This window comes from Petromyzon marinus, chromosome 37 (genome assembly GCF_048934315.1).
Source record: "Petromyzon marinus isolate PM22_M1 ecotype Great Lakes invasive population chromosome 37, UKy_Petmar_22M1.pri1.0, whole genome shotgun sequence".
Classification (NCBI taxonomy): domain Eukaryota; kingdom Metazoa; phylum Chordata; class Hyperoartia; order Petromyzontiformes; family Petromyzontidae; genus Petromyzon; species Petromyzon marinus.
In genome coordinates, this window is record NC_133703.1 from 11939123 (window position 1) to 11955465 (window position 16343).

A 16343-nucleotide genomic window follows, 5' to 3' on the forward strand; every position below is an offset into this window, starting at 1 on the left:
TGCACGCACGTACGCTCACGTGGATCACGGATGGACACGCGCACGCAACTCGTCGATCGTAGCTCACCGCAAAGGCACGGTCGGGAGGGCGGCCCGCGGGCTCACCTTGAGGCTGGTGTTGGACACGAGGGGCGGCCTGCGCCACTGCTCCCCAACGACGACATCGGCGCCATCCTGCGGAGACGCCACGGGCACGGACGGGGATGGCTCCGGGCCCGGCAGCAGGAAGAGCCGCAGAGACTTGGGCCTGTCCCTCCTGCAAGGCAACCACAAGCGGCGGCCATTAACTAAATTGACGACCCTCCCACAATCGTTTCCTTCAAGGCAACGGAAAAATGCAAAAGTTGCCGACGAATGACGAATATATGTAACGGGCAAGGTGCAGCCCTGCAATCCCTTGCCAATACTGCCAGACATCTGCCTAAAAGAACTTTACGGCTCATCGGATTCCTCCAGTCTGCATAAAGATTCTAAATAAAAATTGGAATGCTACTGGCTGGCAGAAGGGCCATCACTACAGGGAGCTCTCGAGAAGCCCACAAGAGGGTATTTGGCCTATTCTTCCACATTACCCCCCCCCCCCACACACGTGACCTGGTGATCGACTAACTCCGGTCGACCCATTTATACTGCTGGGTGGACAGGTGGGAGGACTTAATAAACTTGCACCACTGTTTCAACTGCCAAACTCAGAAATCGAACCGGCAACATGTGAATTTAAAGTCCAGTGTGTGGGCCATGACACTGTGGCAGCATCCAGAAATTAGCAATATAAAAAAAGTGGAACGCCAAGTAAATATGTTGACTGGGTGGACGTGTGGCATGGTGATCAGGGCACTGTGCTATTAAGAAAGTCAGTTCGATTCCCGGCCATGACGATAAATGGTCCTGGGCCCTCCTGAACCCATCTGCATCAACCAGCATGATAATGTATCATGAAACAACCACTGGCAGTGCACTGACAAAGCGGTGGCGAGATGTTATCTCCATCGCCTGGCATGCAGGAGGTCGTGAGCTCGATCCTGAACCTGAGCACCTGCACATTTGGGGTTTGCATATCTCTCTCACCTCGTGATCGCTTGGATTTTTCTCCAGGTCCTCCGGTTTTTACATCCACATTTAGAAACACGCATTTAGAGTATTTGTCTGCTATACATTTCCACATAAACCACTTCGCAGAGCTATCATTTGTGGTCAGGTCGCGTCTGAAAAAGAGGTATATAGCTCAGTGGGACTTACCTGGTAAAATAAAAAATAGTTTGGTTTATAGTTTACATAAAGTCCTGTTTTCGTAGGCGGCCGCCGTTAGAGAAATATGACATTGGTTGCATTCCGACTGATTTGATCATTTGTATTTTTTTTACAGCACATTAAATGACGATTTTCATAAATTAACGGCTAACACGTGCTGCATAGCTAAGGTGACATGGAAAAACACTTGCGAGATGATTATACCGACACTGCAATACTGATTAACTTGGTTGATGGATTACTGTCTTAAACGTAGAAAAGTGATGATATTTAGGCACTTGGGAAATGTTGTGGCACTCTCACACGTTGCATTCACCACACGTGTGCACGCTCACAACGTGCACAAAAGGTGAAGGAAATGTGATTAAGATGGCTGTGGGGAGACAGGAAACCAGGTGGGGAGATGCAGCAGGGGAAATGTTGCAGAAGGGAAGAGATGGAGATTGAGAGAAGCAGTGACACCGGCCAAAGGAAGAGGTTACGGCGGTCGAGATTAGTTCGGCCCCCGTAGCCGCAAATGAGATGACGGAACGGACGGACAAATGACACGTTGATTTCGGTGGAAGCTGGTGGAAAATTTAACAATTAAAATTAACATCCCTTGATAAAAATAACAAAACACTCCCGCATAATCCAATCACACGACCGTGTACACCACACACACTAAATGCATTCCCAGGAATTGTTCATTCATCATGGGCCCTAGATAAGCCCCTAAAAGCCATCCCTCCCAATCTATAAAATCCACCGAGCCTCTCCACAACTGTGATGATAACTCAGCCATGCCCACGGCCCTGCGGTGGAGCGTGTGCGGTAATGGGATGCAGAAAATAAATCTAAGTCACCGGCCCATTTATCCCTTTCGCTTCTCCCGAGGACTGGTGTCATACGGAAGACTGAACCACAGAGCATTCACTGCCAAGGTCTACACGAGGCGTGCACAGCACTCTTGTTGATCCACTGCTGGATGAGAGCATCTCGTGGATCCTCCACCACCGTGGTCCGTGTTGTGTTGGTAAATGAGTGTGATTTTGTGCCGGAGGAACACGTATCACGGGTCCACTGTCCCAGCTGTATTCCCCTCTAGCACTTGCCAATTAAGGAGAGTGTAAGAGCCACGGTTAAGCTAATGGGGGCTGTTGGTGTCTGGTATGAATCATCCACTGAAATCAGCAAGCCTGCCTGGGCTAGGCTCCCCCGCCATCCACCCTTCTCACAGCAAGCACTCACGCCGCTTACTGCACCATTATGAAATCCATATACGAATGAAAACATTGACACGTAATGCGATTATGGATGAGTTAAGCGCTATCTAGATGGTAGGGGTGGGCGCCTACGGAGGCGGTGACCAAGGCTTCACGTCAGCCAGCTCCGACCGAGTAAGAGACCCAGAAAATATATCTGTGGGACATTTTTGCCAGTATCAAAAATGATACAAACTGCTCGACGCAAGCTATAAATGATCTGCTACTTGCATCGCCTTTGTACCGTTCGCCTTTTTGGCATTCTCTGGTCTAATACTGGTGAGATGTAGCCCAAAAAAGAAGGCTGTCTCTGGTGTAGGCCAAACAGTTTCAGAGCATAATAATAGGGGTTTTCCCCTTTTTTCTGGCAACATAACTGAAACCTTTTTACAAGGATTCATGTCTGCATTAACCACAATACCTGCAGTCAAAATGCAAACAAAAAACACTGTGATAATATATGCATTGTCCTTGAAACTGATTGGTCCACACCAAGGGACGGCTTTCTTTAAGTTTCAGAGCATGTTTTGGTTGCATTTATTGCCACAAGTATGTGTGGTTAATACAGATTAGAAGCCTCGCAAAGAGTATCTAATTGCTGTTTGAACATCTTAACACCTCCCGTTTCATTGTCAGAGAGGGTAAACCAGAAAATATGTCCGTACCCGGCACACCACACCCATCATTCCAACAACTATAGATGTAGCTAATAGTCATTAAAAGTTGATAAAGTACTGTCTACGTGCATACACAGACGGACGGGGAAACGTAAGTAAAATTCCCGGCGTTCGCAATCAGTTGCCAGGCGGCACCCTTTCTTAACCAGGGCCGAGGGGCCAGAGAGAACAGAAACAGGAGGACTTCCTCACAATTCTGGCACATCCCCTGATCAAGCTGGTTGTTGTAATCACCGGAGAAACCTCGTACTCAAATTGCAAACGTCACGGGTGTACTCTCAAACGCACCGATGTGCCGAGGTAGTAGCTAATTGGCACGTGGCCAAGCTTACTAAATTGGCTGTGTCGGGTGGCGGTGAGTTAGCGACGACACACTTTCATTGACGCAATCTTACCCAAAAACAAGATTTACTACGGATAATATCGGTCGCGAAAAGCCTACTACTACTACTACGAGGTGTTTAAACCGAGCCACGGGGACAAATGCCAAGCACGCCGCACCGCAAGGGGTAGAGAGCCCAACAATGGCCTTGGCACATGCCAGCACCCAGAGCTCACAGTCTCGTAGCAAGGCCAATTAATCAGAATGCTCATCGTGTGCCAAGGCTGGCCGAGTTGACGCCCCGATTCTGGCAGCAGAAACGGCGCAGAATAATAGACCACCGTTGGAGGCGTTTTTTTTGGGTTTGTTTGTTTTGGAGCCACTGTTGGTTTGGTGACGATGATCATTAGTTTTAATAATAATAATAATCACGCTAATTTGTAATGGGCACAATTTTCACTTGATCAGAAAGCAGCCATCCTGAGGCGTGGAGTCCGGATCCGCGTCTCCGTTTAATTTTTTTGTTGAACTCTCCTTTGCAGCAGAACGATGTGCCGGTTACGCGAGCGCTCAAAACTGTCGAAAGTTCATCGAGGCGCACGCAAGTTAAACTTCGATTTAAAGCTTTCGTGACTGCAGGGATTCATATTCTTGGTTCTTTCGGCAAAGTCACGTATAATTTTTATTATTATTATTTGATTATTTCCCTTCTACGTGACTTTACCGAAAGAACCAAGAATACACGCACGTTTCCATTTGTGTACATAAATTAGAAAAGAGTGTCCAATTACAGACGGGGACTCTCTGATCTAATATTACAGCTCATGAGCTCGCAAGATGACATCTGATTCCAAGTAGGTTGACAGCTTTCTTGACGATTCCCAGGCTTGCGTGTGGTTGGCAGCAAGGTTGTGTATTCACAGCGAGGATTTATTTTGTTACCGACCTTCATTAACGATATGGCGCTGGTCGTTTGCACCTGGGAGACTTGCAGTGAAGTTAGCAGAAGATTATGCTCATTACTCATCTTACGGCCATTCAGACTGTCAGTTTTACGTATTAAAGCTGAACCCCCGGGGCAGCATAAAGTAGTGAGAAAAAAAAGCTTTGGTATTTTCATTGCAGGTAGCAGTAGCCAATCAGCATGTGGGTGAATTAACCCTTTCCCGTTCCGATGACCGTACGTGTACGTCACCAAAACAAAACCGGAAGAAAAAATTAAGCAAAATAACTTCATCCATACCGAGGCTCCCACAAGGCCAGTTTGGCACCAGCTGTCAGAGTACGCGGTCGTGTTGCAACAGTTCTCTGCGGTGATTACAATGTCTTTAAAAACAAAGGCACCACGACGCTCTAAATAAAATTAACGCAAACCGCTTGCGCGTTGCGAGATTCGGCCGTGAATGGGACCCCACCCTGCAACTTGTAGATGTCTCGGAACGGGAAAATGTTAAAAGTGCTTCTTTGTTTGTTGACGTCGAAATGTGCTTATAAGGTGGACTGTGAGAAGGTCAAGAGGCGTGCTGCTTTAGCGATCAGGATTTTTTTCTACATCAATGCCACCGTCCGCACAAAAGTCTTCTTATTCTTAACATTCAGCATACGTATGTAGGCATGTTGAACTTCTTTCGTACCGTATGTAGCCAACCATGCTCATCGGAGGCGCGGTCACGGATGGTGCACACCCGAGCAGGCTTTTGGAGGCGGGCACTAAGTGGCCACCCCCTGCCACCTGAGTTACTCTCCGCCCCCTCTACCCACAATTCCTCACTTTTTAAAAAAATCTCTCTGCACCACAAAACAAGCAGGTGCAGGATGGGCCAAAAAGCCACCATAGAAAAAAAAATAAGAGTCAAAACATGGGACAGAACAGGAAGGGCACATCACACCGGTACAGGTCAAGAGATGTTCTTGCTTTAGCAGACAAGTTTGAGCTTGACTGCGCACCGCACCGAGAGTGTAACAATGCGACAACCGCTAGTTTTTGTTTACAACATCGCTTATCGCGTGTGGGCGCAGCGGGGTGCCTCACATTGCTTGCCAAGGTCATGTGCCCTCTCCATATTGTCCTTCCGACCAGACCAGAGCCGAATAAATCGTTTTCTTGTTTTAAGAGACGTTGGATAATCTACGTAGAACAACAGGGACTGGATATTCCCACCCCCTTCCCTCTCATGGATGTTCGAGTTAGTTTTATTTTAACGCGTATGCTTTCGTAATCAATGTTATCCATAATAAAGGTTTTTTAAGTTTGATGTTGTAGCATCGCGATATGACGATGCTATAACATACCGGACGATATAAAGTCTACGGATATTGCATCGTCCATTTTGCAAATAGAGGGAGGAGGTCCGGGAGAGTTGAGACTTGGGGGAGGATAATGAACGATAACTCCAGAGTCCCTTATGGAGGTTTTTTGAGTTAGATCGCGTAAATATGTGTCATTTAACCTGCCACCACCCGACACAGCCAATTAGTAAAGTTTGTCACGTCAACAAAACGTGATATATAGTTGCTACGTCAGCACACCGGTGTGTTGGAGAGTAAACTCACAACATTTGCAATTCGAGTACTGTGACGTTTCGCTGTTGGTTACAACAACCAACTTCGTCAGGTGATGAGCCACAATTATGAAGAAGTCCTCATGTTTCAGCCTTATATTTATATTTTTACATTTTGAACTCTGACACTGCCCACAATGCTTCGTTCTCACAGATGGAGTCACAGGGTCTTACACAACACCCACGTGATGGTATGATGGCATCCACGCGGGCGATTGTGCATGCGTATGTGTGCGCCTCAAGACTAAGTTGTGGGAAACTAGCGACTGTGTTCCGATGTTGGCAGAGAGGCAGCTTTCACGAATACAGAGCAGATGAAAGGGCACATTGCCGCTACTTGACACAAACATTGCTGCTGCCGTATTTTGACTCAACATTGGTGAATGAGAAAAAAAAATCGCTTTCATACCAAAAAACTATCACCTCACACCGCTCCACTTTGGAATTCCCCTCCCATCGTCTCGATTCAAGGAACGTGTGAACCCTAAATCCGTTTCACATTCATTTAGTTCTGTCTGTCGCTGACCGCCTTTGGCGTCTTGGGCTTTTGGGAACTGTACTCAGCAGCTGTTGTTGTGTGTGCATGTGTATCGATATAAATCAAAACAACAACACGGGAATCGGGTCACAGGCTGCGATGTGGACAGAAGAGGGCCGACTTGAGGCACCAACCCGTTACCGGGGGAAGAAACATGTCTGCACATTTCATCTCCCCACACACACACACAACGGCGGCAGTAAAGCACAGCAGACAAGAACTCCCGATAATGTGCGAAGCGGTGCCCTTCACGGAAATGTGCCTCGGCATCTCGGCTTCGGCGGAGAAATAAATGTACCGAGTCCTTTCCCGAAACCCGTCAGCTCGCGTTATACCAGCGATTTAGATAAAACAATCCGTGTGCGAGGCCGAAGAGTATCTCCTGCAAAAGCAGGAGATACTCCGAGTGACGTCTCTCAAGATAACACAATTTTATTTAGAAAATAAGCCCGACACATACAAACCAACCCGGCTCAGAGACGTCGCGCATTTTGGTTGCGCGGGAACTTCCACCGGCAAAAAGACGAACTTTCCGAGAAAGCGTTTTCAATCAATTCATATGTAAAGGACCATAAACCATCACGTGAACACTGGTCATCCTCGCAGTGGCTTTTGGCTAGCCATCGAACAAAGACGATCGCTGCATCGTGCACTTTTGGAATGCGCTTCTGCAGTCGTCTGAAACGCTCTTCCTTCCCCAGCACGGTTGGCTACGTCCGGCGCGAAAGAAGTGCAATGTACATACATTCAAAAATAGTGTAATGGCCTTGCCAGGAATGAGTCAAACAAGCTCACATTGGTCAGCCTGACTTACATACGCAAACACGGACAAGTGTGTATGTAAATGACTCTCTATATTTGTGGAGAGTGGTAATGTAAGTGTTTAGCATGCTGCGCTACAAATCCCGAGTTCAATTCCTGCTCGCAGCCAACACCAGTGATGTTTATCTAAACCGGTCGTGGGCCCCCTCTAGGTCCACTCAGCCTCAAGTGAGTACCTGGAGTGGTGTGTAAACATCGCCACGGAGCGGATAAAGGCGGCCGGGCATGACGCTGGCCACCCACCCCCTCACGTACCAAGCCGACCTTCAGGAGGTGTTTCGCTAACAGCACTTGCCCCAAAAGCCTGTTCAGGATATGCGGAGGATTCTTTGTATTTGTAAATGGCCCCACTATCGCAAAGCATTCCACAAAGTGCTGAATATAAATTACAAATTGCCGATTCCCTCTCCTACAACCTGCAGAGGGGGTTGGAACGCTGCAACGGTGGAGTAGAACTCCACTGCATACAAACATCCCAAATGTAACCTTAAAGACTACTGCGGCGATGTAAGTGGGGTGAGGGGGATGGGGTGTTAGTGGGCACGTGAGGGGCTGGTGTGGCCAGCACCACGCCCAGCTGCCTCTGCCTTCCAAGGAACTCGTTTAAGGCTGACACGACCTAGGGAAAGTACAGGACAATCTCAGATACCACTTGCAAAAAACCCAAGTCGCTGTGCTCGTAGCCCGGTGCGCTAACCGCCGTGCCATCACTCCCTCCCCACACACACTCACAAAGCGACGCATTTGACATATCCATGGTTTGTTTTTGTTCTAATTTCTGTTTGCACTGTCGCTACAATTCACCTCGTTTGTTTTTGATTTTGTCATTTTGGTGACCCAGATCACCCTTGCAAACATGAGACTCATCCTTGGTCTTTTTTGAATTCTCATTCAAGGTTATGCAAAATAAACTTGAAGCTGGCTTCAAGGTCAATGGCATGAGGCCATCACGACCCCTGCGGTCAATACCACCAAAAAAAAATATTCCAACCCTCGCTCGCTTTAAAATGGCCACATTCTGCAACCGCTGCACATCCGCACCACAACCCCAGTGGACGCTACCGTCAGCGCTTCACATCCAACGTACGTCACAGTCGGCGCTCGACCAACGCGTATTTCTGTCTTGCCCTTGGTGCACGCGCCCACTCCAACGTCCGCCTCGGGAGACCCGTCCCTCCTCCATACCCCATCCCAACGCACGGTGCCCCATGGCTAAATTGTCATTGCGGCCTTGGTGAACGCTGCGAGCAAAGTCCGCGACTATTGGGGATTAATATCAACCGCTTCGCGTCGTACGCCGAAAACGTCGGAGCAGCTGTGATGGGCGCTGGCGGAGCCCAGGTAAATTAAATTCGTAGCCTAGCAGCGCTAACCATTGGCCGTCTCTCCCCACACCACACACAGCGATGCAGAATCTGGCGCATCAATGCATCTGCGAGAAATTAATTAATCTATTGGTGGGTAGGTCGGAAGGAAGGAAGGTAGGTTCAAGCAGGTGCAGTTTTGTTGCCAGGTTTCTTGTGACAATTATGCACGAGTTGGGAACACGGTGTGCTTCATGGGCAAAATATTTGCCAAACCCAATCCACAATCACTCACTGAGGAGGGCAATGCCAAGTGCCGTGGAGCTCACACAAACAGCAGGGCCTGTGCGCGTCGCAGCACCGCCATCACACGACCCACCTTGGGACCAGAGCTGGGGTAAGATTACAATTATAATTGTGCCGCTCATCGGTACGATTTGCATTGTTCAGCTAACCATGCCGAAACCACAGGTCTGCCGTGGGGCATTTTCAATTCTGTCTGGGACCCAAAAATTGGCGGATTCCCATAAAGGGAGGAAAGACCGCGGATTGTGTTTTAGGAGCTGTGAACCTGTCCCGATTATCGAAAAAAAATTGGCCAGGCAGAATGGCGGATATAAAGACTGCAATGTTAGTTGCATTAAAACTAGACTAGAAAAATCACCCAAGATGCCTCATTTTCCCAGAGTGCTCCTCTCCTGCAATGATCACACTGGGTTGGACCGAGGTGGAGTTCACTGTAATTGTCTCCCTCACTTCACTGCTGGTGAAAGTACATCACCAAGAGGGAGCCCTTGGGAGGCCCTCTGGAGAGGAGTTTTTTGTCCATTCTTCCAAGCTGACCAGATGTCTTCCAAGAGGTGGGAGTACCCACACTTTATTCCACTACACATGACCTGCCGATAGACTAACCTTTGTGTGCCAATTCATATTGCCGGGTGGACAGTTATCAGGGAGATTCAAGAAACTTGCACTATTGTTTTAAAGCTGGCGCGAGATGGAATCGAACCATCGTCTTCTGGTTTACAAGATCGGTGTGCAAACCATTACACCAAGACAGCATCTAAAAAAATATTGATTACAGGTCGCTAATTTCAAATCTCATGCTGTTGGTTTTGTACAAGCGTCATACATTGAGTGAATCATTTCAAACACTGTTATACACGTTTTTCGTTGCCAATATTTGCTATGCACTGTATCTTGAACTTCTTTCGCACCGTACGCAGCCAACCGTGCTGAATCGGGGGCGCGGGCCATTGCGGATCTGGGTTTCACAGTCAACGATGGAGTAAAACATTAATCTACAATTGATCGAGGTTGTCCTTGCACACAAAGTGCAGCTTGCCCGTACACACAAAGCACGAATGCAACACGCCTTGCAATGCTGCACCATCAGGGAAAGGCACTTCCAGTCACTGTACAGTCATTAAAGAGTAATGTGTAACGAGGGCGAGGTAGGGAAAGGGCAATTAAATATTCTAATGTTCAACAAAAAAATAAGTGTGAAACAAATAAGCAATGCATGACGATTAAATACGATGTTCCGTGGGGGGGGGGGGGGGATGTACTGAAAATGCCCCTGCGCGGAGGAGGCTCGGTGGCTCTGAGGTCAGCCCGCCAAGCCGTTACCACGGAGGTCGTGGGTTCAAATTCAGGCAGCCAACAGGGGTTAAACCGGGTTCTCAAGCGTAAGAAAATCACCTTTCACATCAGCTGTGTGCTCCAGATTAACAGTATGCCACGCGCGAACTGATATAATCATAGACACATTCAACCAACGTGACATTTGGTCTATTTTATATTTTACAGCCTATTGTAGGTGGCTTTCAAAGCCAACCTTTAAAGTGCTTGCAAAAATAAAATTTAAAACAGCCCTGACGTCCCCTTAAATGGCTTATCATTCACATTTGGAAATCAGCCAAAAACATATCTCAATCTTCAAATGCATCATGACACTGATGCCACTAAATCTCCTCTGACCTCATTTCCAAATGCTGCTGCCTATTTCTCCAGTGATCACCGCCTCCTGCCTCTCAGCCTCCCGGCCCTTCTCCACATCGATGCAGGTCGCTCCCTCTCTGCTGCTACTTGCCCCTTGTAGCCTGGACTTTTCATTGCATTGAATACGTGCACTCCATACCCATATTAATAATACCTATACAGTGGTCCGTTGGTCAACGTTTTTTTTATCGGTGCCACGAAAACTACTGTCAACCGAAATAACTGTTAATCGAATTCACTTATAAGTTGAAAAATAGGTAAAAATCGCCGAGTCTGCGACAGAGAGCCGTTTCCACTGCCAAAACAGAAAACGTTGAATGTAAACAAAGCCAGTCGAGGTCTAAACGCTCATAAATGGCGGTCGCTGATTGGCTGAGGGCATGGCTCGGCCCCACTTACGAATGCTCCGATTGGCCGAACTTGTCGCCCACGTGCATAACGAAAACGTACCGTTAGTCAACATGGGGGGTCCTATGGGAGACGAAAAGTTCACCGTAAAATCCGTTAACCGATGTGTCACTGTGAACCGAGGGACTACTGTAATGGTCAAATTTCTATGTAGAGGTCTGCCAGAATGACCTCGTCATCTCATCCAAGCAGTGTTCAACCACCACCAGCACCACCGCGGCTCACCCTTTGGAATTACGTAGTCGATCATATTCATCTGACACACGCTGGGTCACTTGTGGAATGACATCACGACATTCACTTTACAGTACATGTCGTCTCTCTCGCTCTCTCTTTTCTAACATTCGGCAGAATTCACCAGGCAGCCAGGCAGGATAAGTGAAGAGTGCCGAGTGGCTCAGTGGTCAGTCAGCATGCTGGATACCGGGCATCCTGGATTGCCCAAGAGACAGCGCACAACTGCTGCAGAACAACACCCAAGCTGTATGCACCACGAATGCACAGTGGACCTGGCCTGCCTCACCTGGCCTGTCTTACCTGGCGATTTCAAATCTGTCGTTTACGCAGCAGCAATGCAGCAGGCCGAGCCAAGCTCGCACTCTCTAAACGATCCGTGATCCATTTAACACGTAGGCTTTTTGTGATCAATATTATGATTCGTCAGTGATATTTTGGGCCACATTGTGCAAGCAAAAATGTGAAAACTGGCTTCTGGAAAATGTCTGGCCGGATGATGCTGACTAACTATCAATGCAACATTGTCCCAGAATGCAACGTGCCAGTCAGACTGGCACGTTGGTAAACGAAGCAAATTCATGCATGGGTGTGTCGGGGTGAAGGAGGATTTATGGCAGACCTTTTGCAGAATCAAAATCTGTATTTATTCTGGAAGAATTCGATGAGCTGGGAAGCTCAAAAATACATTTATGGATCGCAAATCCAGTTTCATGACGAGACGTGAAAAACGGGAGCAGAAATAGCTCTCGGGTTTCACATCAATACAGAGTTGAACATGCGACACACTCAGCACAGAGAAAATGAAAGCACGGGCCACTGAATAAATAATGCACGCCATTAAAATTAACTCTTACTGGCATGAATTGGGCAGGTGACCATACCGTTAAGTAATGCTTTACCACCAAATTAACGTGTAAATGTGCCAGTGTCATCACCGGATGTAAGTCACAATCATAATCTCTTTAGGACAAAAGCAGATGGCTTACACTGTCCCCAGCAGTGCACTGTAAACATCACATTTCCATATGGGTTGTGCACTCTTGAATAAAATACGAGCGTGTAATGATATTGTGCAAACTGCGAAGCAAAAACACGTCAAACCAATGCGAGGGCAGGGGAGAAGATGTAAACAAATCCCGTCAAAAATGCCAATTCTGAGAAAATGCACGCATCAATAATTAAAGTGCAGTGCAGCATTTAAAAACGCAGCACACACGCAGCAATTCGGCGGCATCAACCCCTGTGTACTGAATGAGCACAAAAGGCCGGATTACACAAACCAACCCACAGTGTCGGAAAACCAGCAAGCGTGCGCACTCCGAATTCTGAACGTGTGCACGTGCAACGCACGTTCACCAACATCGGCCACAAACGCAGAGAGGAGAGAACCACCCCCGACGCAAACAAAACGATCTTCGCCGATGAACGGGGACGTCGTGTTCTCGGCGCGACCGATTAAGCCAGAACCGTCCCAGGCTTCACGTCTCCCACCCCCCCCCCCCCACCGCCGCCCCCAGCGTGCGATGGGCAACCGACCTGTCCGTGTCAAACCCCTGCTGTATGGCGCGGCGAGCATCGGCCGCGAGCGAGAAGTGCAGCACGGTGAGTGCGATGAGCGACGAGATGACGAGCGAGTTGACCACCGCCACTCCTCCCACGAAGCCAAACACGGCCAGCAGAATGCTGAATACCGTCATGGCCTGGCATGGCGGAGCGGACGAGCGGGGCGAACGGGGAGGACGGGGAGGACGGGCGGGCGGGCGGGCGAGCGGGGGACCGCTTCTCCGTCAGAAGCGGCCGCGCGGGGAGGCCGGGCGGTACGGTGGCGGACGCATTTTGCCGGCAGCTGCCGTGAGCCCCAAAGCTGCTGTCGGAGATGCGGCAGAGTCCCACCCACCCCCCCTTGTGCACCTCAACCCCCCCCCCCCACCCCGTTGAACGGCGGGGGGGGGGGGGCTTTGCGCTGACGTCATTTTTGCCTCACGGTGTTTATCCGAGCGAGCAAAAAAGAAAAACGAGGCGCGATGCGCGGGCAAACAGCACCACCTGGTGCCCGTACGCGCGCAGCATTGCGTTCGCGTGTGCAATGCTGCGCACGCGAACGCAATGCTGCGCACGCGTGTGAACCCGTGAACCCGTGAACGCGTTCACACGCGTGCGCAGCATTGCGTTTGCGCGCAGCATTGCACACGTGAACGCAACACTGCGCACATGTGAACGCGTGAACGCAATGCTGCGCTCGCGTGCACGTCGGGTGTAGCGAACTCGCACGTGCCGTCCAGATTCAACTCGACAATCGGACCCTCGAGAGGCGGGCAAAATGGCAACGACTCGGTGAGGATTCGCCACTCGGCACGCCGTCGACAATGGAGAGACTTCTCTTGGAGAGACTTCTCCCGTTCGCAGGAATGTGGAATTTACACCAACGATTCAGGGTTGCCGACACAGACGGGTATTTTGCTCAGTGCTCATTCCAGCGCAGAGACAATGACTTTTATATATTCGCTTTAAAATGTAGGCTACCTCGTTTATAACTAAGAGAAAATGTTATTTCGCATCCATTATATTTTTTTATTTGGGGGAACAGTGGCGCAGTGGATAGTCCACTGGGCAATAATCCCAGCTCCTGGGTTCGTAGCCGAGGAGACACGGAGGAGATTATATCGTGCAGTTACTTTTATTTTCAAATCTTACTTTAAGTGGTTTTCAGAAGTGGAACTTGGGGCTAGGATACCAAGACAAAGTTGTCTCACCTAGCCAACAATACCGCACCTTCACTGACAATCTCTTTGCAGCAGATTGCGTGCTATGGGGCCGTCCATAAATGACGTCACGTGATTATGGACGATTTTTGACCCCCCCACCCCCCCCCGTCGTCACACGGCGTCACAAAAAGTCAGACCCCCCCCCCCCCATCAAATATGACGTCACAAAGCTCTGCCCCCACCCCCCCCCCCAAAAAAAATATAAAACATGCTTCAAATCGCTTTAAACTATTGTCATTGTAGTGCGTATTTAATGTGGCGCTGCACTATGAGGTTGCAGGAGAAAACATTTATTAAAAAGTCTATTTAATTAAGTAGAACGTGTTGTCTATATTTATTTAAAGTTGCGCATTTTGATGTGACGTCACATTTCTCAAACACCCCCCCCCCCAGGTGCGTGACGTCATGTATGGACGGCCCCTATGGTAATTTTTTTGCGAGTTGAACAACTGCGCAAAATTACCTGAAAGAGAGGGCATTGACCACTGGGTGTCTTCATAATGAAGATCTTTTAGGTTAGGGTAGCTAGCGTCAGTCGAAATGTGTCGTTAAACCCGCCACCACCCGACACGGCCAATCAGTAAGGGATGCGTCACGTGAACAAAACGCGCCAATTAGCTACTACTTCAGCCCACCGGCGTGTTGGAGAGTAAATCCACAACATTTACAATTTGAGTAGTACGACGTTTCGCTGGCAAACTACACCCAGCATCATCGGGCGATTTTGCCAGAATTTAACGACGCATTTTATAAGTACGCAATCTAACAAAAAAAAAAAAACACATTTACTATGAATAATATCGGTCACGAAAGCCTTCTACGTGTCAAGCGAGGCACGCTTAACTGCTGCGCAGCCATAAAGCATTTCCAGCGAGAGGGCTGCGGCATGCACAGCAAGCGACGGCTATACATTATTATTATTATTATCCTAAATGTTTTGATTTAAAGCTTTCGTAACTGCAGTGATTAATATCCTTGGTTCTTTCGGTAAAGTCACGTTGAAGGGAAACAATAAAATAATAAAATATATATTCTAAAAAATATATAATACATATTTATTTAAAAATATATAATACATATTTATTTTATCACAATTTATTTATTTATTTCATGATAGCAATATATTTATTTATTTTATTGCAATAATATATGTTTCTTTTACCACAATATATTTATTTTATTATAATATATTTATTTTATTATTTTATTGTTTCCCTTCAACGTGACTTTACCGAAAGAACCAAGAATATGAATCCTAAATCTTGTAAACAAAATAGCTTAACAGTTTGAAAAACGGTATCCTCTAGACTATTATTACAGGATTTGCCCGCTTCTTATTGTCACGTAATCAAGCATCTGACGACACAGACGAAGAATCGGAATTTAAGACCACAAACAAAATTTGGCTGTTCTCAGCCCATAAATACATCCTGGATTTTAGGCCAGAGAGATTATTTAAAAATGGGATTTCCCACTGAAAATCTCAGTTTGGCAGCCATCAAAGCATTGCGAGTGGTAAATAGGTTGAACAAACACACAAAGGTGTGCAGCATCGCACGTACAAAAGCTCTCAGCCTTATCGAAACCACCAGCTCAGTAGAACTGAGCATGTGGCCAGTTTCGTAATTTAAACCACCAATTGAAAGAGAGAAATTGCGGCCAGTGAAACAAAGACCAGTTTCATCCTCATTCAATGCTCTTTGCTGCCATATAATCAATGAGCAGTGAATTGGTGAATTTATAGCGTCAATGTTAGCACTGGTGTTTCCCTTGCTGCCGCCATCGCTCCGACTCATCTTGCCGACTGCATTTACCAAATCCTCCTACAATATTTGCAAATCACAGTGGACTGCATTGCACTGTTGTGCAACAAACACTGCAGACCATCCAGGGGCTCACACCTAAGCGTGCGAAACACCATTCGTTGCGACCTCCATGCGTTGATTGCACGATGCTCCAGTAATCCCGCACCTCCGGTTAGCACGGCTGGCTACGTACGGTGCGAAATAAGTTCAAAATACATACAAGCTTAGACCTTGGCGGCATGGCGTACTGGTTGGCATTTTCAAAGTAAACTATGTTATCCCGCGGATGCTCATTTACATAGAATGTAGCTTTTTGCTTGCACATTTCCCTTTCTTCCATTGCCTTTTCATTTTCATAGCCAACTATTGGACAAAAAATGAATTACGAGCGTCGAGGCAGTCAATAAC

General features: G+C 47.7%; 1 protein-coding gene across 5 annotated transcripts in view; it reads right to left on the reverse strand.

Annotated features, from left to right (window-relative positions):
• LOC116949761 (C-Jun-amino-terminal kinase-interacting protein 4-like) overlaps positions 1-16343 on the reverse strand; it is a 96213-nt gene that overhangs the window by 44399 nt on the left and 35471 nt on the right. For 4 of the 5 annotated variants that reach the window (XM_076072290.1, XM_032967409.2, XM_032967408.2 and 1 more), the window contains exon 5: positions 106-256. In XM_076072290.1, the coding sequence (XP_075928405.1) occupies positions 106-256 (151 nt within the window). Of the gene's footprint in view, positions 1-105; positions 257-12901; positions 13242-16343 lie in introns of those variants that run through there. The other variant, XM_032967411.2, reaches the window with a different exon arrangement.